Source organism: Phaenicophaeus curvirostris, chromosome 25 (genome assembly GCF_032191515.1).
Source record: "Phaenicophaeus curvirostris isolate KB17595 chromosome 25, BPBGC_Pcur_1.0, whole genome shotgun sequence".
Taxonomy (NCBI): domain Eukaryota; kingdom Metazoa; phylum Chordata; class Aves; order Cuculiformes; family Cuculidae; genus Phaenicophaeus; species Phaenicophaeus curvirostris.
In genome coordinates, this window is record NC_091416.1 from 7,901,540 (window position 1) to 7,924,397 (window position 22,858).

At 58.6% G+C, this 22,858-nt stretch overlaps 2 protein-coding genes across 2 annotated transcripts; both read left to right on the forward strand.

The window, feature by feature from the left end:
* The first annotated feature begins 610 nt into the window (after nt 1-610).
* Nucleotides 611-22,329, forward strand: LOC138730789 (maestro heat-like repeat-containing protein family member 7). The gene is made up of 25 exons (XM_069876268.1): nt 611-670; nt 1,652-1,801; nt 1,969-2,123; nt 3,081-3,225; nt 3,324-3,461; nt 3,748-3,897; nt 4,079-4,233; nt 4,765-4,909; nt 5,008-5,145; nt 6,371-6,520; nt 6,702-6,856; nt 15,109-15,253; nt 15,352-15,489; nt 15,776-15,925; nt 16,107-16,261; nt 16,793-16,937; nt 17,036-17,173; nt 18,399-18,548; nt 18,730-18,884; nt 19,820-19,964; nt 20,258-20,434; nt 20,903-21,058; nt 21,189-21,290; nt 21,503-21,605; nt 21,705-22,329. The coding sequence occupies exons 1-25, from the start codon at nt 611-613 to the stop codon at nt 21,773-21,775; spliced, it is 3,471 nt and encodes a 1,156-aa protein (XP_069732369.1). The 3' UTR covers nt 21,776-22,329.
* LOC138730946 (maestro heat-like repeat-containing protein family member 7) lies at nt 8,329-9,963 on the forward strand. Its single transcript, XM_069876587.1, has 5 exons — nt 8,329-8,406; nt 8,875-9,030; nt 9,161-9,262; nt 9,475-9,577; nt 9,677-9,963. The coding sequence occupies exons 1-5, from the start codon at nt 8,329-8,331 to the stop codon at nt 9,745-9,747; spliced, it is 510 nt and encodes a 169-aa protein (XP_069732688.1). The 3' UTR covers nt 9,748-9,963.
* Nucleotides 22,330-22,858: the final 529 nt, after the last annotated feature.

Here is a 22,858-nt window from a genome sequence, read left to right on the forward strand (position 1 = left end):
CAGCGGTCCAGCCTGTTCAGATCCCTTTGCAGAGGTTCTCTACCCTCCAGCAGATCGACACTTCCACCCAGCTTAGTGTCGTCCGCAAACTTGCTCAGGGTGCCCTCGATGCCTTCATCCAGGTCATTGATAAAGACATTGAACAGGGCTGGACCCAGCCCTGAGCCCTGGGGAACCCCACTTGTCACTGGCCTCCAGCTGGATTTAATACCATTTCCCACCACTCTCTGGGCCCGGCCAGCCAACCAGTTTTCAAGCTCAAGTCGAGTTCAGTTTCATCCCAGTAACTGTATTTTCAGGGCTGCTGTGCTGAGCCCTTCTCTCTCCCACCCTTCCTCCTCATGCTCCACTTCCACGTCTCTCACGCCCTTCCAGGGCCACCCGACCCTCCCTGCCACGGGGCCAAGTCACAGGGGGACCCTCTGTGACCTCACTTTGGGACCCCACCCTGCACCGCGTGTGGTGACCGCGCGTGCAGCCCCCAGCCCTCAGTGTCCGCCAGGACAGCGCCGGGACAGGCAGCAGAGCTCACAGCTCCTGAGCAGAGCTCACGCCTCACCCCGTGGTGCCGAAGCGCCTCCCTCGATCGGTCCTTACCCTGACCCCAAGGATGGCAGCGAGACCTCCCAGCCAACCTGGGGTGTCCCTGTGGGAGGACGTGTCCCCCCAGGTGAGCAGCTCTGCCCCGCAGCCCCATGAGGGGCATATGGAGCAGCCCCTAAAGATCAGTGGGTGAGGGGCCCTGGTGGGCTGGGCAGGACTCAACATCAGTCCCTCTGCTCCGCTCTTGTGCAACCCCATCTGGAGCCCTGTGTCCAGTTCTGGAGTCCTCAGCACAGGAAGGACATGGAGCTGTTGGGACGGGTCCAGAGGAGGCCACGAGGAGGACCCAAGGGCTGGAGAACCTCCCGCACGAGGACAGGCTGAGGGAGTTGGGGCTGTTCAGCCTGGAGAAGAGAAGGTCCCAGGGAGACCTTAGAGCAGCTTCCAGTCCTGAAAGGGGTTCCAGGAATGCTGGGGAGGGGCAGGGATAAGATGAGGGGAATGGTTTCAAACTGAAAGCGGCAAGATTCAGGTGACATCTTAGGAAGAAATATTTTCCTGGGAGGATGGGGAGGCCCTGGCATAGGTTGCCCAGAGAAGTGGTGGTGCTGCCCCATCCCTGGAGGTGTTCAAGGTCAGGTGGGATGGTCTTTGGGACACCCTGATCCAGTGGGAGGTGTCCTTGCCCATGGCATTGGGTGGAAATGGATGGCTTTGAGGTCCCTTCCAACACAAAGCATTCCAGGATTCTGTGGATCATTGGGCTGGCATGGCCTCACTGTCCCTGCTTAGAGGGTTCCTGCTGTCCCTGAGCAGGGATGATGTGAGGGCTGCACTCCCTGGTCCCTCCAGCAGCTCCAGCCCCCAGGCCACCAGACAGCCCTGGCTCGCTCGAGGGCCAGCACACGGTGCCCATGAGCCCAACCTTCTTCCCTCCCGCTGGGCCCCTCTTCTCCTCCTCCCCTGGGCAGTGACTGCAGCCCCTGCTGCCGGCTCTGCTGCGGGCACTGACGGGCGCCTCTCTCCAGGGCTGCTCGTGCTGCCCACCCGCACAGCACGACCACGGCTCCCATTGGGACATCTCTACCCTCCCTTCCTTCCTCCATAGGCAGTTGAAAAGTATCTGGAAAGAGCAGAGGAGACAGACGTTGTCCTCATGGCCATTGAGGCCATGAGAGACTCAAGCCGCTTTCAGAGGGAGGCAACAAAACTCATGCAGGATGTGGTCATGCACGACTCTGCCTTCTGGCTGGCGGAGGTAGGTGGCCCATAGCAAGGTTGCCCTTCCCTTGAGCCCTCCCAGACCCTGCTCCTCCCTCCAGCCCTCCCAAATCCAGCAGTCTCCAGCACCTGAATCCCGCAGAGGGATGGAAAGGGCAGCTGAGGCTCCAGGGGCAGAACCATCTTCACTTGGGTCTCCTTCAGGTACCCAAGATCATGACCTGCATCCACGAAAATATGACACAACTCAGCTCAGAGCCAGCCCGGGAGATCATGGAGTCACTTCTTTTCCTGATGACAAAGCTCTACCCCAATGAAGTTGCCACAACGTTGTGGGGGATGTTTCCACCAGATGACAGGTACGAGCTCCGTCAGCCTTGAGGGTTGATCCTTTTGGGGAGAAGGGCCCAGAAACTATCTGGATGATACAGCCAGGAAAGTCCAAAGGAGGCCACTAGGATGGTCCAAAGGCTGGAGCACCTCCTGTACACGGACAGGCAGAGAGAGTTGGGGTTGGAGCCCCTGATCCAGTGGGAGGTGTCCCTGCCCATGGAAGGGGTTGGAACTGGATGGCCTTAAAGCCCTTGAAGCCCAAACCATTCCATGATTCTGTGACTCTAAAACTGCAGGACAGCCCTGGGGAGCAGGGCCCTCCTTCCCACCACGCTATCCAGCCCCACGAAAGCCCTGCAGAAGGCAAGGCTGGAAAAGCCAGAAGGCAAGGCTGGAAAAGCCAGCTAAGAGTTGAAGGTCCCAAAGTTGAGGAAGGGTTTAGAGGAGAGGCTGAATTGCCTTGGTCGGTTCAGCCTGGAGAAGAAGAGACGGACGGGAGACCTCACTGGGCTCTGCATCTTCTTCACATGGGGAACAGGAGGAGCAGGCTCTGAGCTCTTGCCTCTGGATGTGAGGGCATGGCAGGAAGATGCCACGAGAGGGTTAGGTTGGATGTTGGGGAAAAGTTCTTCCCCCAGAGATCAATGGAGCACTGGAACAGCTCCCCAGGGAAGCAGTCACGGCACCGAGCCTGATAATAGTCAGGAAGCCTTTGGCCAACACCCTCAGGCCCACGGTGTGAACGGTGGAGTTGTCCCGTGCAGGGACAGGAGTTGGACTCGATGGTCCTTGTGGGTCCCTTCCCGCTCAGGACATTCCATAATTCAGCAGGCTTCTGCCAGCCCAACAACGAATACCTCCTTGCTCCTGTCCTGCTGCCCAGGCCAGCCCAGCCGAGGGCCAGGGCCATGTCCTGCGGGGCTGCCCCAGGCCGGGCTGTGGTGGCCGAGGCTGCCCTGCTGATGGAGCGCTCTGCCTTGCAGCTCTGCCCTGCCACTCTGGGAGATCATCTTCTCCGTGCCTGAGACACTGGAGGGGCTTTTGAAGGGGCTGACCCTGCTCCTGCAGGACAAACTGGACGAGGGCTGTGATCTTCTCCCTGAGGACTCCTGCATCCTGCTCTTGGCTGTGAGTTATCAGGAAAAGCCCAAGGGCCCTTGTTCTCAGTTGCTGGTGGAATCAGGAGCTTCATGGTGCCAGGTCGCTCACTGTTGCCTTTCTTCCAGGTGATGGCCTGCAGGGACTGGGAAAATGAGCGTATTGCAGCTACGCACCCCATCTTGAGGAGCCTGAGGCGTTCAAGTCCAGTGACACCCTCGCTGGTGCTCAGGGCCCTTCTGAGGCTGTCGGAGAGAGCCGAGATGGTGAGCAGGGCGTTGGCAAGGGGACCCACATTGGCAAGCAGGGGCTGGGACTGTGTGGGCAGTGGGATTCGAGTGGTGCAGTGACAGCTCCAAGTGCCCTCCTTGCCCTGGTGGGGTCTGGAAGCTGCCCAGGCAGTTTCCAGGCACGGACCTTTCAGCCCAACCACTGTGCCAGGGAAGGTCATGGAACTGATCTCTCTTGCCAGGGCTGCTCGTGCTGCTCACCCGCGCAGCATGACCACCACTCCAGCTGGGACATCTCCATCCTCCCTTCCTTCCTCCACAGGTACTTGGATGGTATTGCCAATCACCGAAGGACACAGAAGACCTTGTCGTGTCCATTGAGGTGATGAGGGACTCCAGCATCTTTCGCAAGGAGTTTATGAGACTCATGCATGATGCGTGTATAAAAAACCCTGCCTTCTGGCTGGCAGAGGTAGGTGGCCCATGGCAAGGTTGACCTTCCCTTGAGAACTGCAAGAACCTGCTCCTCCCTCTGTCCCTCCCAAATCCAGGCCACTCGGACTCCTGAAGCCACCTGAATAGGGCGGGGAGGGATGGAAAGGGCAGCTGAGGTTCCAGGGGCAGCAACATCCTCACCTGCGTCTCCCTTCCAGATACCAAACGTCATGGCCTACATCCATGAAAGCCTGGGACACCTCCACTCAAGATCAGCTGGAGAGACGGTGGGGTCCCTGCTGTTCAGGATGACCAAGTACTACCCCATGGAGGTTGCCACAACGTTGTGGAGGATGTTTCCTCCAACTGACAGGTACTGGCTCCAAAAGCCTTGAGGGTTGATCCTTTTGGGGAGAGGGGCCCAGAATCAATCTGGATGACAGAGCTACGAAAGTCCAAAGGAGGCCACGAGGATTATCCGAAGGCTGGAGCACCTCCCATACATGGACAGGCGGAGAGGAGGATCTGAGGAGAATTTAGAGCAGCTTCCCCTCCTGAAATGGGCTCCAGGATAGCTGGGTAGGGGCTCTTGATCAGGGATCGGAGGGAGATGACGAGGGGAAAGGTCTTGAGCTGATAGAGGGGAGATCAAGATTTCAGGAAGAAATGTTTCTGTGAGGGTGGGGAGGTAATGACTCAGGAAGCCCGGAGAAGTCCTGGCTGCCCCCTCCTTAGAGGCCAGGATTCAGCACGCTTCTGCCAGCCCAACAACGAATACCTCCTTGGTCCTGTCCTGCTGCCCAGGCCAGCCCAGCCGAGGGCCAGGGCCATGTCCTGCAGGGCTGCCCCAGGCCGGGCTGTGGTGGCCGAGGCTGCCCTGCTGATGGAGCGCTCTGCCTTGCAGCTCTGCCCTGCCACTCTGGGACCTCATCTTCTGCGTGCCCCAGACACTGGAGGGGCTTTTGAAGGGGCTGTCCCTGCTCCTGCAGGACAAACTGGACGAGGGCTGTGATCTTCTCCCTGAGGACTCCTGCATCCTGCTCTTGGCTGTGAGTTTTAAGGAAAAGCCCAAGGGCCCTTGTCCTCAGCTTCTGGTGGAACCAGGAGCTTCATGGTGCCAGGTCACTCACTGTTGCCTTTCTTCCAGGTGATGGCCGGCAAGGACTGGGAATATGAGGAAACTGCAGCAACGTACAATATCTGGTGGGGTTTGAGGTATTCAAGTCCAGTGACGCTCTCGCGGTTGCTCAGTGCTCTTCTGAGGCTGTCGGAGAGAGCCAAGATGGTGAGCAGGGCGTTGGCAAGGGGACACACGTTAGCACGCAGGGGCTGGGGCAGTGCGGGCAGTGGGGTTCAAGTGATGGAGTGAAACTCCAAACACTCTTTGCCTTGATGGGGCGGGTGAGATCCCTGGGGAATTTCTGGGCATGGACCTCTCAGCCTGACCACTGGGCCTGGGAAGGTCAAGGAACTGGTCCACCTAAAGCTTTGCTAGAGCACATGGAGGTGATTGGAGGCAGCCAACACGGCTTCACCAAGGGCGAGTCCTGCCTGAGCAACCCAGTGGCCTTGTACGATGGAGTGACCACATGAGTGCAGACGGGAAATGCAGTGGATGTCATCTCCCTGGACTTGTGTAAAGCCTCGGAGACAGTCCCTCAGCACATGGTTCTCTCTGAACTGGAGAGAGCGAGATGGGGCTTTGATGGGTGGAGTGTTGGGTGAATGAGGAATGCCAGGCACTAACACAGGCTTGGTGGAGAATGAATTGGGAGCAGCCCTGAGGAGGAGGACTTGGGGTGCTGGGGGATGAGAAGATCCACATGAGGCGGCCACATGCGCTGACAGCCCAGAAAGTAAAACCATGTCGTGGGCAGTGGGGCCAGCAGGGTGAGGGAGGGGTTCTGCCCCTGTGCTCTGCTCTGGTGAGAGGCACCCTGGAGCCATTTGCTCTTTTCCTGTGAGGGCGGGGAGGCCCAGGCATAGGTTGACCAGAGAAGTCGTGGCTGCCCCATCCTGGGAGGTGTTCAAGGCCAGACTGGATAAGGGGGCTTTGAGCCCCCTGATCCAGTGGGAGGTGTACCTGTCCATGGCAGGGGATTGGGACTTGTTGGGTTTGACGTCCCTTCCAACACAAAGCATTCCAGGATTCTGTGTGTCTTTGGGCTGGCATGGTCTCACTGTCCCTGCTTAGAGGGTTCCTGCTGTCCCTGAGCAGGGATGATGTGAGGGCTGCACTCCCAGGTCCCTCCAGCAGCTCCAGCCCCCAGGCCCCCAGACAGCCCTGGCTCGCTCGAGGGCCAGCACACTGTGCCCATGAGCCCAACCTTCTTCCCTCCTGCTGGGCCCCTCTTCTCCTCCTCCCCTGGGCAGTGACTGCAGCCCCTGCTGCCGGCTCTGCTGCGGGCACTGACGGGCGCCTCTCTCCAGGGCTGCTCGTGCTGCCCACCCGCACAGCACGACCACGGCTCCCGTTGGGACATCTCCATCCTCCCTTCCTTCCTCCACAGGTACTTGGACAGTATCTCCAGCCAGCAGAGGACACAGAAATCATCCTCACGTCCATCGAGGCAATGAGCAACTCCAGCATCTTTAAGAAAGAGGTGATGAGACTGATGCATGATGCCTTCTTTCAGAATCCTGCTTTCTGGCTGGCGGAGGTAGGTGGCCCATGGCAAGATTGCCCTGCCCTTGAGAACTGCAAGAACCCACTCCTCCCTCGTTCCCTCCCAATTCCAGGGCTCTTGGGCTCCTGAAGACACCTGAATAGGGCAGGGAGGGATGGAAAGGGCAGCTGAGGCTCCAGGGGCAGCAACATCCTCACCTGGGTCTCTCTTCCAGATACCAAACGTCATGGCCTATGTCCATGAAAGCCTGGGACACCTCAACACGAGGTCAGCCAGGGAGATGGCGGGGTCGCTGCTATTCAGGATGACCTACAGCTACCCGACTGCAGTTGCCACAACGTTGTGGAGGATGTTTCCACCAAATGAGAGGTAGGAGCTCCGTCAACCTTGAGGGTTGATCCTTTTGGGGAGAAGGGCCCAGAAACTATCTGGATGATACAGCCAGGAAAGTCCAAAGGAGGCCACTAGGATGGTCCAAAGGCTGGAGCACCTCCTGTACACGGACAGGCAGAGAGAGTTGGGGTTGGAGCCCCTGATCCAGTGGGAGGTGTCCCTGCCCATGGAAGGGGTTGGAACTGGATGGCCTTAAAGCCCTTGAAGCCCAAACCATTCCATGATTCTGTGACTCTAAAACTGCAGGACAGCCCTGGGGAGCAGGGCCCTCCTTCCCACCACGCTATCCAGCCCCACGAAAGCCCTGCAGAGGGCAAGGCTGGAAAAGCCAGCTAAGAGTTGAAGGTCCCAAAGTTGAGGAAGGGTTTAGAGGAGAGGCTGAAGTGCCTTGGTCGGTTCAGCCTGGAGAAGAAGAGGCTGAGGGGAGACCTCACTGGGCTCTGCATCTTCTTCACACGGGGAACAGGAGGAGCAGGCTCTGAGCTCTTGCCTCTGGCTGTGAGGGCATGGCAGGAAGATGCCACGAGAGGGTTAGGTTGGATGTTGGGGAAAAGTTCTTCCCCCAGAGATCAATGGAGCACTGGAACAGCTCCCCAGGGAAGCATTCACGGCACCGAGCCTGATAATAGTCAGGAAGCCTTTGGCCAACACCCTCAGGCCCACGGTGTGAAGGGTGGAGTTGTCCCGTGCAGGGACAGGAGTTGGACTCGATGGTCCTTGTGGGTCCCTTCCCGCTCCAGACATTCCATAATTCAGCAGGCTTCTGCCAGCCCAACAACGAATACCTCCTTGCTCCTGTCCTGCTGCCCAGGCCAGCCCAGCCGAGGGCCAGGGCCATGTCCTGCAGGGCTGCCCCAGGCCGGGCTGTGGTGGCCGAGGCTGCCCTGCTGATGGAGCGCTCTGCCTTGCAGCTCTGCCCTGCCACTCTGGGACCTCATCTTCTCCATGCCCGAGACACTGGAGGAGCTTTTGCAGGGGCTGACCCAGCTCTTGCAGGATAAACAGGAAATGGACTCTGATGCTCTCCCTGAGGGCTCCTGCATCCTGCGGTTGGCTGTGAGTTATCAGGAAACGCTCAAGTGCCCTTGTCCTCAGGGCATCTGCACATGGTGCCCCAGTGGCAAGCAGGGGCTGGGGCAGTGCGGGCAGTGGGATTCAAGTGAAGGAGTGAAACTCCAAACACTCTTTGCCTTGATGGGGCGGGTGAGATCCCTGGGGAATTTCTGGGCATGGACCTGTCAGCCTGACCACTGGGCCTGGGAAGGATGACCGGTAAACGTCCTTTCAAACCCAAATTTTCCATGATTCTGTGACCTTCTCACTACAAGGAAATTTGCTTTTACATACAGGCACAAGAAATGCTGGGCCTCCTCCCGGACCTGATGGGAGTCATGAATGACAGCAACAGCGGCATCGCGTTGAATGCCCTGCAGGTCATTTTAAGTGTTATGGGTCACCTGAAGAAGGAGGAGGCCAGCCCTTTCGCTGTGCAGCTGACAGAGCAGCTCCTGCCCGTCTTTAATCACGTAAGCATGAGGATGGAGCCCGGTCCTGCAGCTCAAACCTGCCAGGCACACCCGAGGCAGGAGCTTCTACTGCCCTTCCTCCCCCAGGCTCCTGTGGGAGACTGAGATGAGATCTTAGGAAGAAACAGATTCCTGGGAGTGTGGGGTGGCCCTGGCCCAGGTTGCCCAGAGCAGTCATGGCTGCCCCATCCCTGGAGAGGTTCAAGGTCACGTTGGCTTTGAGCAACCTGATCCAGTGGGAGGTGTCCCTGCCCGTAGCAGGCGGTTGCAACTGGATGGGCTTTGAGTTCCCCTCCAGCCCAAATAATTCTATGATTTTATGATTTTGGGGCTGTCCTGTGCAGGGACAGGAGTTGGGCTCCGTGACCCCTGTGGGTCCCTTCCAACTGAGGACACGCTCTCATTCCGTGCTTCACCGTGGGCAGAAAGATACTGGTGCTGAAGTCCTGCTGTCCTTCTCCCTACCAGGAGTCCAGCAACGTGAGAGAGACCTCCATCACCCTCTTCAGAGACCAGTTAAAGAATGTGGCGCACAGGAACAAGCAGCAGATGAAGAAGAATGTGCAAATGGCCCTGCTCCCGCTCTTCTTGCATTTGAACGACGAAACAGAGAGGGTGGCCAAGGTATGGAGAGAAGAGACTCCAAGACATTTGGGCCAGGGCACGTCCCAGCTTCCTAAGGCCACCGGAACAAAGCCAGGAGGAAGGGGACACGGGGCTGTGGTGCCATCTCCCAGCTTCTACTGCTCCACAGGCATCCGCGGAAGCGCTCCTTGCTGCAGCAGAGTTCCTCAGATGGGCGCAGCTCAAACATCTCGTCCAGATGCAGCAGACGTGGAGTATTGCGGAATGCTTGGTGAGGACATCCCCTCAGGGTTGGACGAGAGCTGCCCCACGTGTCTGGGGTGTGGGTCTCACCTGCCCTGCTCCAGCCTGGAGCCCACAGTCCCCCATCCAGTGGGAGGTGTCCGTGCCCATGGCAGGGGGGTGGAACTGGATGGGATTTGAGGTCCCTTCCAGCCCAAGCCGTTCCAGGATTCCATGGCCATACCCTTCTGCTCTCTCCAGCTGGCGCAGCGCAGGAGCAAGACTGAGGACTACCTTGATCAGAGTGTGCCGTACCTGAAGGACGCTCAGAAGGACTTGCGCTTGGCAGCCGTGAGGTTCATCGGTGAGCCACCATCCCCGGGTCCCTCTGTTGGGACACCCTGGCCCCAGTTCCCACCACGGCACGGGGGAGCAAGGGGATCTGACGGAGCTCTGTCCCTAGGGCGTGCTGTGCAACACCTGAAGGACCAAAGCCCAGGGAAGATGGAAATGATCTGCTTTGGTGAGGAGTGACAGGGTTGGGTTAGGCAGGGCTGGTGGGACAGGAGATAGTGACGGAGCAGGGCGCTGCCTTGCCTGGTCCTGCTCCAGGAAACCTGTCTGGGGCAGTTGGGGCATTCCTGCACAGCAGCTCTCTCCTGCCTGGGGTTGGCAGGGGATGCTCGGGGGTCTCTGTAGACACGGGGCTTCATCTCAACTCTGTTTGTTTCCACCACAGCTCTAAAGCCCTTGAGAGAAGACAGTGACATCGCAGTCCGTTCCCTGGCCACACAGACCATCCTCATCATGAACCGTCCAAGGCAGCAGACAAGAGCGAGGCGCATTCTGCAAGCGCTGCGCTGCTGGGGCCTCTGAGCCAGGCAGAGGCGCTGGAGGTGCCTGCAGGGAAAGGGGTCATGGAATCCTAGAATCCTGTAATCATTGAAGACCTCCTTTGCAAGCTTAACGATTCCATGACTCCATGATCTACACGCTGTCTGAACACCTCCAGGCATGGGGACTCCAGCACCTCCCTGGGCGGCCTCTGCCTGTGCTTCCTCCTTCTTTCAATAAAGAAATTGTTCCCATATCCAACCTAATCCTCCCCCGCACAACTTGAGGCCATTTCCTCTCCTCCTGTCCCTTCTTACTTGGGAGAAGAGACCAGCACCCGCCTCACCACAACCTCCTTTCCGGGAGCTGCAGAGAGCGATGAGGTCTCCCCTCAGCCGCCCCTCCTCCAGGCTAAACAGCCCCCAGAGCCGCTCCCCGAACCCCGGGGCTCCAGCCCCGTCCCCAGCTCCATTCCCTCCTCCAGACGCGCTCCAGCCCCTCAACGTCCTTCTTGGAGTGAGGGGCCCAACGCTGAACGCGGCGGGGGCTCCTTCCCGAGGGAATCGCTGCTGCCCAGCTCCCAGGGGTTGCACGGGGCTGGGTTTGGGATGAGGGGGGCTCTTTGCCGAGGGTGTGGGGGGATCCACCCACCCGTGTGGGGCTGCCCTGGGACCTGAGGGGATTTGTGGTGGAGGGGGTCCCTCACGTGCTGAGCCCTTGCTCGCCCCACCGCAGCCCTTGCTAGCCCACACTCGGCCCCTTTGGCAGCCCCGCTCTGCCACAAGACGTCGTTACTGTGCGAAAAAAAAGGGGAATATTGGTGATTTAAGCTAAAGTAGAGTTCAGTTTCATCTCAGGAACTGCAGTTTTTGAAAGGCAGACAGGATGTCCCTCTGAGAGCAGGTTTTCTTTCAAGCAGTGTTTTTCCAGGCACTGTTCATTCTTTGGAGACCGTAATGTCTTGTGTTCAGTGTGGTCTGTGCTGAAGGGAGGTGTCTTTGTCTATCATCACCTCTGTCTGCAGCCTTTCCCCATCTCAAGGCCGCGGTCAGACAGAGCCTGCTCCAAACGAGCAGAGTTTTGCCTGCTGTGAGGTTCACAATAACGTTAAAATGAGTCCTTGGAAAGTGGTAGAATGGGCATAAGATTTCTGGGTGAATTTATACACATGCGTGTAAGCGGGAAATCTCTTCTGTGGAATATTCATGATTTAGAATCATAGAATCATAGACTCATAGAATAACCAGATTGGAAGAGACCCACCGGATCATCGAGTCCAACCATTCCGATCAAGCACTAAACTATGTCCTTCAGCACCTCGTCCACCCGTCCCTTAAACACCTCCAGGGAAGGTGACTCAACCCCCTCCCTGGGCAGCCTCTGCCAGTGCCCAATGACCCTTTCTGTGAACATTTTTTTCCTAATGTCCAGCCTAAACCTCCCCTTGCGGAGCTTGAGGCCATTCCCTCTTATCCTGTCCCCTGTCACTTGGGAGAAGAGCCCAGCTCCCTCCTCTCCACAACCTCCTTTCAGGTAGTTGGAGAGAGCAATGAGGTCTCCCCTCAGCCTCCTCTTCTCCAGGCTAAACACCCCCAGCTCTCTCAGCCGTTCCTCATAAGGCCTGTTCTCCAGCCCCCTCACCAGCTTTGTTGCTCTTCTCTGGACTCGCTCCAGAGCCTCAACATCCTTCTTGTGGGGAGGGGCCCAGAACTGAACGCAGGATTCGAGGAGCGGTCTCACCAGTGCCGAGTCCAGAGGGAGAAGAACCTCCCTGGACCTGCTGGTCACGCCGTGTCTGATCCAAGCCAAGATGCCATTGGCCTTCTTGGCCACCTGGGCCACTGCTGGCTCGTGTTCAGTCGCTGTCAACCAACACCCCCAGGTCCCTCTCCTCCAGGCAGTTTCCAGCCAGACTTCTCCTAGTCTGGAGCTGCTCAGGGTTGTTGTGCCCCAAGTGCAGGAACCGGCATTGGACTCAGCCCAGCGGTCCAGCCTGTTCAGATCCCTTTGCAGAGGTTCTCTACCCTCCAGCAGATCGACACTTCCACCCAGCTTAGTGTCGTCCGCAAACTTGCTCAGGGTGCCCTCGATGCCTTCATCCAGGTCATTGATAAAGACATTGAACAGGGCTGGACCCAGCCCTGAGCCCTGGGGAACCCCACTTGTCACTGGCCTCCAGCTGGATTTAATACCATTTCCCACCACTCTCTGGGCCCGGCCAGCCAACCAGTTTTCAAGCTCAAGTCGAGTTCAGTTTCATCCCAGTAACTGTATTTTCAGGGCTGCTGTGCTGAGCCCTTCTCTCTCCCACCCTTCCTCCTCATGCTCCACTTCCACGTCTCTCACGCCCTTCCAGGGCCACCCGACCCTCCCTGCCACGGGGCCAAGTCACAGGGGGACCCTCTGTGACCTCACTTTGGGACCCCACCCTGCACCGCGTGTGGTGACCGCGCGTGCAGCCCCCAGCCCTCAGTGTCCGCCAGGACAGCGCCGGGACAGGCAGCAGAGCTCACAGCTCCTGAGCAGAGCTCACGCCTCACCCCGTGGTGCCGAAGCGCCTCCCTCGATCGGTCCTTACCCTGACCCCAAGGATGGCAGCGAGACCTCCCAGCCAACCTGGGGTGTCCCTGTGGGAGGACGTGTCCCCCCAGGTGAGCAGCTCTGCCCCGCAGCCCCATGAGGGGCATATGGAGCAGCCCCTAAAGATCAGTGGGTGAGGGGCCCTGGTGGGCTGGGCAGGACTCAACATCAGTCCCTCTGCTCCGCTCTTGTGCAACCCCATCTGGAGCCCTGTGTCCAGTTCTGGAGTCCTCAGCACAGGAAGGACATGGAGCTGTTGGGACGGGTCCAGAGGAGGCCACGAGGAGGACCCAAGGGCTGGAGAACCTCCCGCACGAGGACAGGCTGAGGGAGTTGGGGCTGTTCAGCCTGGAGAAGAGAAGGTCCCAGGGAGACCTTAGAGCAGCTTCCAGTCCTGAAAGGGGTTCCAGGAATGCTGGGGAGGGGCAGGGATAAGATGAGGGGAATGGTTTCAAACTGAAAGCGGCAAGATTCAGGTGACATCTTAGGAAGAAATATTTTCCTGGGAGGATGGGGAGGCCCTGGCATAGGTTGCCCAGAGAAGTGGTGGTGCTGCCCCATCCCTGGAGGTGTTCAAGGTCAGGTGGGATGGTCTTTGGGACACCCTGATCCAGTGGGAGGTGTCCTTGCCCATGGCATTGGGTGGAAATGGATGGCTTTGAGGTCCCTTCCAACACAAAGCATTCCAGGATTCTGTGGATCATTGGGCTGGCATGGCCTCACTGTCCCTGCTTAGAGGGTTCCTGCTGTCCCTGAGCAGGGATGATGTGAGGGCTGCACTCCCTGGTCCCTCCAGCAGCTCCAGCCCCCAGGCCACCAGACAGCCCTGGCTCGCTCGAGGGCCAGCACACGGTGCCCATGAGCCCAACCTTCTTCCCTCCCGCTGGGCCCCTCTTCTCCTCCTCCCCTGGGCAGTGACTGCAGCCCCTGCTGCCGGCTCTGCTGCGGGCACTGACGGGCGCCTCTCTCCAGGGCTGCTCGTGCTGCCCACCCGCACAGCACGACCACGGCTCCCATTGGGACATCTCTACCCTCCCTTCCTTCCTCCATAGGCAGTTGAAAAGTATCTGGAAAGAGCAGAGGAGACAGACGTTGTCCTCATGGCCATTGAGGCCATGAGAGACTCAAGCCGCTTTCAGAGGGAGGCAACAAAACTCATGCAGGATGTGGTCATGCACGACTCTGCCTTCTGGCTGGCGGAGGTAGGTGGCCCATAGCAAGGTTGCCCTTCCCTTGAGCCCTCCCAGACCCTGCTCCTCCCTCCAGCCCTCCCAAATCCAGCAGTCTCCAGCACCTGAATCCCGCAGAGGGATGGAAAGGGCAGCTGAGGCTCCAGGGGCAGAACCATCTTCACTTGGGTCTCCTTCAGGTACCCAAGATCATGACCTGCATCCACGAAAATATGACACAACTCAGCTCAGAGCCAGCCCGGGAGATCATGGAGTCACTTCTTTTCCTGATGACAAAGCTCTACCCCAATGAAGTTGCCACAACGTTGTGGGGGATGTTTCCACCAGATGACAGGTACGAGCTCCGTCAGCCTTGAGGGTTGATCCTTTTGGGGAGAAGGGCCCAGAAACTATCTGGATGATACAGCCAGGAAAGTCCAAAGGAGGCCACTAGGATGGTCCAAAGGCTGGAGCACCTCCTGTACACGGACAGGCAGAGAGAGTTGGGGTTGGAGCCCCTGATCCAGTGGGAGGTGTCCCTGCCCATGGAAGGGGTTGGAACTGGATGGCCTTAAAGCCCTTGAAGCCCAAACCATTCCATGATTCTGTGACTCTAAAACTGCAGGACAGCCCTGGGGAGCAGGGCCCTCCTTCCCACCACGCTATCCAGCCCCACGAAAGCCCTGCAGAAGGCAAGGCTGGAAAAGCCAGAAGGCAAGGCTGGAAAAGCCAGCTAAGAGTTGAAGGTCCCAAAGTTGAGGAAGGGTTTAGAGGAGAGGCTGAATTGCCTTGGTCGGTTCAGCCTGGAGAAGAAGAGACGGACGGGAGACCTCACTGGGCTCTGCATCTTCTTCACATGGGGAACAGGAGGAGCAGGCTCTGAGCTCTTGCCTCTGGATGTGAGGGCATGGCAGGAAGATGCCACGAGAGGGTTAGGTTGGATGTTGGGGAAAAGTTCTTCCCCCAGAGATCAATGGAGCACTGGAACAGCTCCCCAGGGAAGCAGTCACGGCACCGAGCCTGATAATAGTCAGGAAGCCTTTGGCCAACACCCTCAGGCCCACGGTGTGAACGGTGGAGTTGTCCCGTGCAGGGACAGGAGTTGGACTCGATGGTCCTTGTGGGTCCCTTCCCGCTCAGGACATTCCATAATTCAGCAGGCTTCTGCCAGCCCAACAACGAATACCTCCTTGCTCCTGTCCTGCTGCCCAGGCCAGCCCAGCCGAGGGCCAGGGCCATGTCCTGCGGGGCTGCCCCAGGCCGGGCTGTGGTGGCCGAGGCTGCCCTGCTGATGGAGCGCTCTGCCTTGCAGCTCTGCCCTGCCACTCTGGGAGATCATCTTCTCCGTGCCTGAGACACTGGAGGGGCTTTTGAAGGGGCTGACCCTGCTCCTGCAGGACAAACTGGACGAGGGCTGTGATCTTCTCCCTGAGGACTCCTGCATCCTGCTCTTGGCTGTGAGTTATCAGGAAAAGCCCAAGGGCCCTTGTTCTCAGTTGCTGGTGGAATCAGGAGCTTCATGGTGCCAGGTCGCTCACTGTTGCCTTTCTTCCAGGTGATGGCCTGCAGGGACTGGGAAAATGAGCGTATTGCAGCTACGCACCCCATCTTGAGGAGCCTGAGGCGTTCAAGTCCAGTGACACCCTCGCTGGTGCTCAGGGCCCTTCTGAGGCTGTCGGAGAGAGCCGAGATGGTGAGCAGGGCGTTGGCAAGGGGACCCACATTGGCAAGCAGGGGCTGGGACTGTGTGGGCAGTGGGATTCGAGTGGTGCAGTGACAGCTCCAAGTGCCCTCCTTGCCCTGGTGGGGTCTGGAAGCTGCCCAGGCAGTTTCCAGGCACGGACCTTTCAGCCCAACCACTGTGCCAGGGAAGGTCATGGAACTGATCTCTCTTGCCAGGGCTGCTCGTGCTGCTCACCCGCGCAGCATGACCACCACTCCAGCTGGGACATCTCCATCCTCCCTTCCTTCCTCCACAGGTACTTGGATGGTATTGCCAATCACCGAAGGACACAGAAGACCTTGTCGTGTCCATTGAGGTGATGAGGGACTCCAGCATCTTTCGCAAGGAGTTTATGAGACTCATGCATGATGCGTGTATAAAAAACCCTGCCTTCTGGCTGGCAGAGGTAGGTGGCCCATGGCAAGGTTGACCTTCCCTTGAGAACTGCAAGAACCTGCTCCTCCCTCTGTCCCTCCCAAATCCAGGCCACTCGGACTCCTGAAGCCACCTGAATAGGGCGGGGAGGGATGGAAAGGGCAGCTGAGGTTCCAGGGGCAGCAACATCCTCACCTGCGTCTCCCTTCCAGATACCAAACGTCATGGCCTACATCCATGAAAGCCTGGGACACCTCCACTCAAGATCAGCTGGAGAGACGGTGGGGTCCCTGCTGTTCAGGATGACCAAGTACTACCCCATGGAGGTTGCCACAACGTTGTGGAGGATGTTTCCTCCAACTGACAGGTACTGGCTCCAAAAGCCTTGAGGGTTGATCCTTTTGGGGAGAGGGGCCCAGAATCAATCTGGATGACAGAGCTACGAAAGTCCAAAGGAGGCCACGAGGATTATCCGAAGGCTGGAGCACCTCCCATACATGGACAGGCGGAGAGGAGGATCTGAGGAGAATTTAGAGCAGCTTCCCCTCCTGAAATGGGCTCCAGGATAGCTGGGTAGGGGCTCTTGATCAGGGATCGGAGGGAGATGACGAGGGGAAAGGTCTTGAGCTGATAGAGGGGAGATCAAGATTTCAGGAAGAAATGTTTCTGTGAGGGTGGGGAGGTAATGACTCAGGAAGCCCGGAGAAGTCCTGGCTGCCCCCTCCTTAGAGGCCAGGATTCAGCACGCTTCTGCCAGCCCAACAACGAATACCTCCTTGGTCCTGTCCTGCTGCCCAGGCCAGCCCAGCCGAGGGCCAGGGCCATGTCCTGCAGGGCTGCCCCAGGCCGGGCTGTGGTGGCCGAGGCTGCCCTGCTGATGGAGCGCTCTGCCTTGCAGCTCTGCCCTGCCACTCTGGGACCTCATCTTCTGCGTGCCCCAGACACTGGAGGGGCTTTTGAAGGGGCTGTCCCTGCTCCTGCAGGACAAACTGGACGAGGGCTGTGATCTTCTCCCTGAGGACTCCTGCATCCTGCTCTTGGCTGTGAGTTTTAAGGAAAAGCCCAAGGGCCCTTGTCCTCAGCTTCTGGTGGAACCAGGAGCTTCATGGTGCCAGGTCACTCACTGTTGCCTTTCTTCCAGGTGATGGCCGGCAAGGACTGGGAATATGAGGAAACTGCAGCAACGTACAATATCTGGTGGGGTTTGAGGTATTCAAGTCCAGTGACGCTCTCGCGGTTGCTCAGTGCTCTTCTGAGGCTGTCGGAGAGAGCCAAGATGGTGAGCAGGGCGTTGGCAAGGGGACACACGTTAGCACGCAGGGGCTGGGGCAGTGCGGGCAGTGGGGTTCAAGTGATGGAGTGAAACTCCAAACACTCTTTGCCTTGATGGGGCGGGTGAGATCCCTGGGGAATTTCTGGGCATGGACCTCTCAGCCTGACCACTGGGCCTGGGAAGGTCAAGGAACTGGTCCACCTAAAGCTTTGCTAGAGCACATGGAGGTGATTGGAGGCAGCCAACACGGCTTCACCAAGGGCGAGTCCTGCCTGAGCAACCCAGTGGCCTTGTACGATGGAGTGACCACATGAGTGCAGACGGGAAATGCAGTGGATGTCATCTCCCTGGACTTGTGTAAAGCCTCGGAGACAGTCCCTCAGCACATGGTTCTCTCTGAACTGGAGAGAGCGAGATGGGGCTTTGATGGGTGGAGTGTTGGGTGAATGAGGAATGCCAGGCACTAACACAGGCTTGGTGGAGAATGAATTGGGAGCAGCCCTGAGGAGGAGGACTTGGGGTGCTGGGGGATGAGAAGATCCACATGAGGCGGCCACATGCGCTGACAGCCCAGAAAGTAAAACCATGTCGTGGGCAGTGGGGCCAGCAGGGTGAGGGAGGGGTTCTGCCCCTGTGCTCTGCTCTGGTGAGAGGCACCCTGGAGCCATTTGCTCTTTTCCTGTGAGGGCGGGGAGGCCCAGGCATAGGTTGACCAGAGAAGTCGTGGCTGCCCCATCCTGGGAGGTGTTCAAGGCCAGACTGGATAAGGGGGCTTTGAGCCCCCTGATCCAGTGGGAGGTGTACCTGTCCATGGCAGGGGATTGGGACTTGTTGGGTTTGACGTCCCTTCCAACACAAAGCATTCCAGGATTCTGTGTGTCTTTGGGCTGGCATGGTCTCACTGTCCCTGCTTAGAGGGTTCCTGCTGTCCCTGAGCAGGGATGATGTGAGGGCTGCACTCCCAGGTCCCTCCAGCAGCTCCAGCCCCCAGGCCCCCAGACAGCCCTGGCTCGCTCGAGGGCCAGCACACTGTGCCCATGAGCCCAACCTTCTTCCCTCCTGCTGGGCCCCTCTTCTCCTCCTCCCCTGGGCAGTGACTGCAGCCCCTGCTGCCGGCTCTGCTGCGGGCACTGACGGGCGCCTCTCTCCAGGGCTGCTCGTGCTGCCCACCCGCACAGCACGACCACGGCTCCCGTTGGGACATCTCCATCCTCCCTTCCTTCCTCCACAGGTACTTGGACAGTATCTCCAGCCAGCAGAGGACACAGAAATCATCCTCACGTCCATCGAGGCAATGAGCAACTCCAGCATCTTTAAGAAAGAGGTGATGAGACTGATGCATGATGCCTTCTTTCAGAATCCTGCTTTCTGGCTGGCGGAGGTAGGTGGCCCATGGCAAGATTGCCCTGCCCTTGAGAACTGCAAGAACCCACTCCTCCCTCGTTCCCTCCCAATTCCAGGGCTCTTGGGCTCCTGAAGACACCTGAATAGGGCAGGGAGGGATGGAAAGGGCAGCTGAGGCTCCAGGGGCAGCAACATCCTCACCTGGGTCTCTCTTCCAGATACCAAACGTCATGGCCTATGTCCATGAAAGCCTGGGACACCTCAACACGAGGTCAGCCAGGGAGATGGCGGGGTCGCTGCTATTCAGGATGACCTACAGCTACCCGACTGCAGTTGCCACAACGTTGTGGAGGATGTTTCCACCAAATGAGAGGTAGGAGCTCCGTCAACCTTGAGGGTTGATCCTTTTGGGGAGAAGGGCCCAGAAACTATCTGGATGATACAGCCAGGAAAGTCCAAAGGAGGCCACTAGGATGGTCCAAAGGCTGGAGCACCTCCTGTACACGGACAGGCAGAGAGAGTTGGGGTTGGAGCCCCTGATCCAGTGGGAGGTGTCCCTGCCCATGGAAGGGGTTGGAACTGGATGGCCTTAAAGCCCTTGAAGCCCAAACCATTCCATGATTCTGTGACTCTAAAACTGCAGGACAGCCCTGGGGAGCAGGGCCCTCCTTCCCACCACGCTATCCAGCCCCACGAAAGCCCTGCAGAGGGCAAGGCTGGAAAAGCCAGCTAAGAGTTGAAGGTCCCAAAGTTGAGGAAGGGTTTAGAGGAGAGGCTGAAGTGCCTTGGTCGGTTCAGCCTGGAGAAGAAGAGGCTGAGGGGAGACCTCACTGGGCTCTGCATCTTCTTCACACGGGGAACAGGAGGAGCAGGCTCTGAGCTCTTGCCTCTGGCTGTGAGGGCATGGCAGGAAGATGCCACGAGAGGGTTAGGTTGGATGTTGGGGAAAAGTTCTTCCCCCAGAGATCAATGGAGCACTGGAACAGCTCCCCAGGGAAGCATTCACGGCACCGAGCCTGATAATAGTCAGGAAGCCTTTGGCCAACACCCTCAGGCCCACGGTGTGAAGGGTGGAGTTGTCCCGTGCAGGGACAGGAGTTGGACTCGATGGTCCTTGTGGGTCCCTTCCCGCTCCAGACATTCCATAATTCAGCAGGCTTCTGCCAGCCCAACAACGAATACCTCCTTGCTCCTGTCCTGCTGCCCAGGCCAGCCCAGCCGAGGGCCAGGGCCATGTCCTGCAGGGCTGCCCCAGGCCGGGCTGTGGTGGCCGAGGCTGCCCTGCTGATGGAGCGCTCTGCCTTGCAGCTCTGCCCTGCCACTCTGGGAGATCATCTTCTCCATGCCCGAGACACTGGAGGAGCTTTTGCAGGGGCTGACCCAGCTCTTGCAGGATAAACAGGAAATGGACTCTGATGCTCTCCCTGAGGGCTCCTGCATCCTGCGGTTGGCTGTGAGTTATCAGGAAACGCTCAAGTGCCCTTGTCCTCAGGGCATCTGCACATGGTGCCCCAGTGGCAAGCAGGGGCTGGGGCAGTGCGGGCAGTGGGATTCAAGTGAAGGAGTGAAACTCCAAACACTCTTTGCCTTGATGGGGCGGGTGAGATCCCTGGGGAATTTCTGGGCATGGACCTGTCAGCCTGACCACTGGGCCTGGGAAGGATGACCGGTAAACGTCCTTTCAAACCCAAATTTTCCATGATTCTGTGACCTTCTCACTACAAGGAAATTTGCTTTTACATACAGGCACAAGAAATGCTGGGCCTCCTCCCGGACCTGATGGGAGTCATGAATGACAGCAACAGCGACATCGCGTTGAATGCCCTGCAGGTCATTTTAAGAGTGATGGGTCACCTGAAGAAGGAGGAGGCCAGCCCTTTCGCTGTGCAGCTGACAGAGCAGCTCCTGCCCGTCTTTAATCACGTAAGCATGAGGATGGAGCCCGGTCCTGCAGCTCAAACCTGGCAGACACACCCGAGGCAGGAGCTTCTACTGCCCTTCCTCCCCCAGGCTCCTGTGGGAGACTGAGATGAGATCTTAGGAAGAAACAGATTCCTGTGAGTGTGGGGTGGCCCTGGCCCAGGTTGCCCAGAGCAGTCATGGCTGCCCCATCCCTGGAGAGGTTCAAGGTCACGTTGGCTTTGAGCAACCTGATCCAGTGGGAGGTGTCCCTGCCCGTAGCAGGCGGTTGCAACTGGATGGGCTTTGAGTTCCCCACCAGCCCAAATAATTCTATGATTTTATGATTTTGGGGCTGTCCTGTGCAGGGACAGGAGTTGGGCTCCGTGACCCCTGTGGGTCCCTTCCAACTGAGGACACGCTCTCATTCCGTGCTTCACCGTGGGCAGAAAGATACTGGTGCTGAAGTCCTGCTGTCCTTCTCCCTACCAGGAGTCCAGCAACGTGAGAGAGACCTCCATCACCCTCTTCAGAGACCAGTTAAAGAATGTGGCGCGCAGGAACAAGCAGCAGATGAAGAAGAATGTGCAAATGGCCCTGCTCCCGCTCTTCTTGCATTTGAATGACGAAACAGAGAGGGTGGCCAAGGTATGGAGAGAAGAGACTCCAAGACATTTGGGCCAGGGCACGTCCCAGCTTCCTAAGGCCACCGGAACAAAGCCAGGAGGAAGGGGACACGGGGTTGTGGTGCCATCTCCCAGCTTCTACTGCTCCACAGGCATCCGCGGAAGCGCTCCTTGCTGCAGCAGAGTTCCTCAGATGGGCGCAGCTCAAACATCTCGTCCAGATGCAGCAGACGTGGAGTATTGCGGAATGCTTGGTGAGGACATCCCCTCAGGGTTGGACGAGAGCTGCCCCACGTGTCTGGGGTGTGGGTCTCACCTGCCCTGCTCCAGCCTGGAGCCCACAGTCCCCCATCCAGTGGGAGGTGTCCGTGCCCATGGCAGGGGGATGGAACTGGATGGGATTTGAGGTCCCTTCCAGCCCAAGCCGTTCCAGGATTCCATGGCCATACCCTTCTGCTCTCTCCAGCTGGCGCAGCGCAGGAGCAAGACTGAGGACTACCTCGATCAGAGTGTGCCGTACCTGAAGGACGCTCAGAAAGACTTGCGCTTGGCAGCCGTGAGGTTCATCGGTGAGCCACCATCCCCGGGTCCCTCTGTTGGGACACCCTGGCCCCAGTTCCCACCACGGCACGGGGGAGCAAGGGGATCTGACGGAGCTCTGTCCCTAGGGCGTGCTGTGCAACACCTGAAGGACCAAAGCCCAGGGAAGATGGAAATGATCTGCTTTGGTGAGGAGTGACAGGGTTGGGTTAGGCAGGGCTGGTGGGACAGGAGATAGTGACGGAGCAGGGCGCTGCCTTGCCTGGTCCTGCTCCAGGAAACCTGTCTGGGGCAGTTGGGGCATTCCTGCACAGCAGCTCTCTCCTGCCTGGGGTTGGCAGGGGATGCTCGGGGGTCTCTGTAGACACGGGGCTTCATCTCAACTCTGTTTGTTTCCACCACAGCTCTAAAGCCCTTGAGAGAAGACAGTGACATCGCAGTCCGTTCCCTGGCCACACAGACCATCCTCATCATGAACCGTCCAAGGCAGCAGACAAGAGCGAGGCGCATTCTGCAAGCGCTGCGCTGCTGGGGCCTCTGAGCCAGGCAGAGGCGCTGGAGGTGCCTGCAGGGAAAGGGGTCATGGAATCCTAGAATCCTGTAATCATTGAAGACCTCCTTTGCAAGCTTAACGATTCCATGACTCCATGATCTACACGCTGTCTGAACACCTCCAGGCATGGGGACTCCAGCACCTCCCTGGGCGGCCTCTGCCTGTGCTTCCTCCTTCTTTCAATAAAGAAATTGTTCCCCTATCCAACCTAATCCTCCCCCGCACAACTTGAGGCCATTTCCTCTCCTCCTGTCCCTTCTTACTTGGGAGAAGAGACCAGCACCCGCCTCACCACAACCTCCTTTCCGGGAGCTGCAGAGAGCGATGAGGTCTCCCCTCAGCCGCCCCTCCTCCAGGCTAAACAGCCCCCAGAGCCGCTCCCCGAACCCCGGGGCTCCAGCCCCGTCCCCAGCTCCATTCCCTCCTCCAGACGCGCTCCAGCCCCTCAACGTCCTTCTTGGAGTGAGGGGCCCAACGCTGAACGCGGCGGGGGCTCCTTCCCGAGGGAATCGCTGCTGCCCAGCTCCCAGGGGTTGCACGGGGCTGGGTTTGGGATGAGGGGGGCTCTTTGCCGAGGGTGTGGGGGGATCCACCCACCCGTGTGGGGCTGCCCTGGGACCTGAGGGGATTTGTGGTGGAGGGGGTCCCTCACGTGCTGAGCCCTTGCTCGCCCCACCGCAGCCCTTGCTAGCCAACACTCGGCCCCTTTGGCAGCCCCGCTCTGCCACA

Excerpts from the sequence above, each read along its gene's own strand:
- LOC138730789 (XM_069876268.1), top strand. The coding sequence starts at position 611 with ATGGCAGCGAGACCTCCCAGCCAACCTGGGGTGTCCCTGTGGGAGGAC. Across the intron at positions 3,226-3,323 it reads CCTGCATCCTGCTCTTGGCT|GTGATGGCCTGCAGGGACTG; the intron begins GTGAGTTATCAG and ends CCTTTCTTCCAG. Across the intron at positions 21,291-21,502 it reads GGAGTATTGCGGAATGCTTG|CTGGCGCAGCGCAGGAGCAA; the intron begins GTGAGGACATCC and ends TGCTCTCTCCAG.
- LOC138730946 (XM_069876587.1), top strand. The coding sequence starts at position 8,329 with ATGGGTCACCTGAAGAAGGAGGAGGCCAGCCCTTTCGCTGTGCAGCTG. Across the intron at positions 9,031-9,160 it reads AAACAGAGAGGGTGGCCAAG|GCATCCGCGGAAGCGCTCCT; the intron begins GTATGGAGAGAA and ends ACTGCTCCACAG. Across the intron at positions 9,578-9,676 it reads GGCAGCCGTGAGGTTCATCG|GGCGTGCTGTGCAACACCTG; the intron begins GTGAGCCACCAT and ends CTCTGTCCCTAG.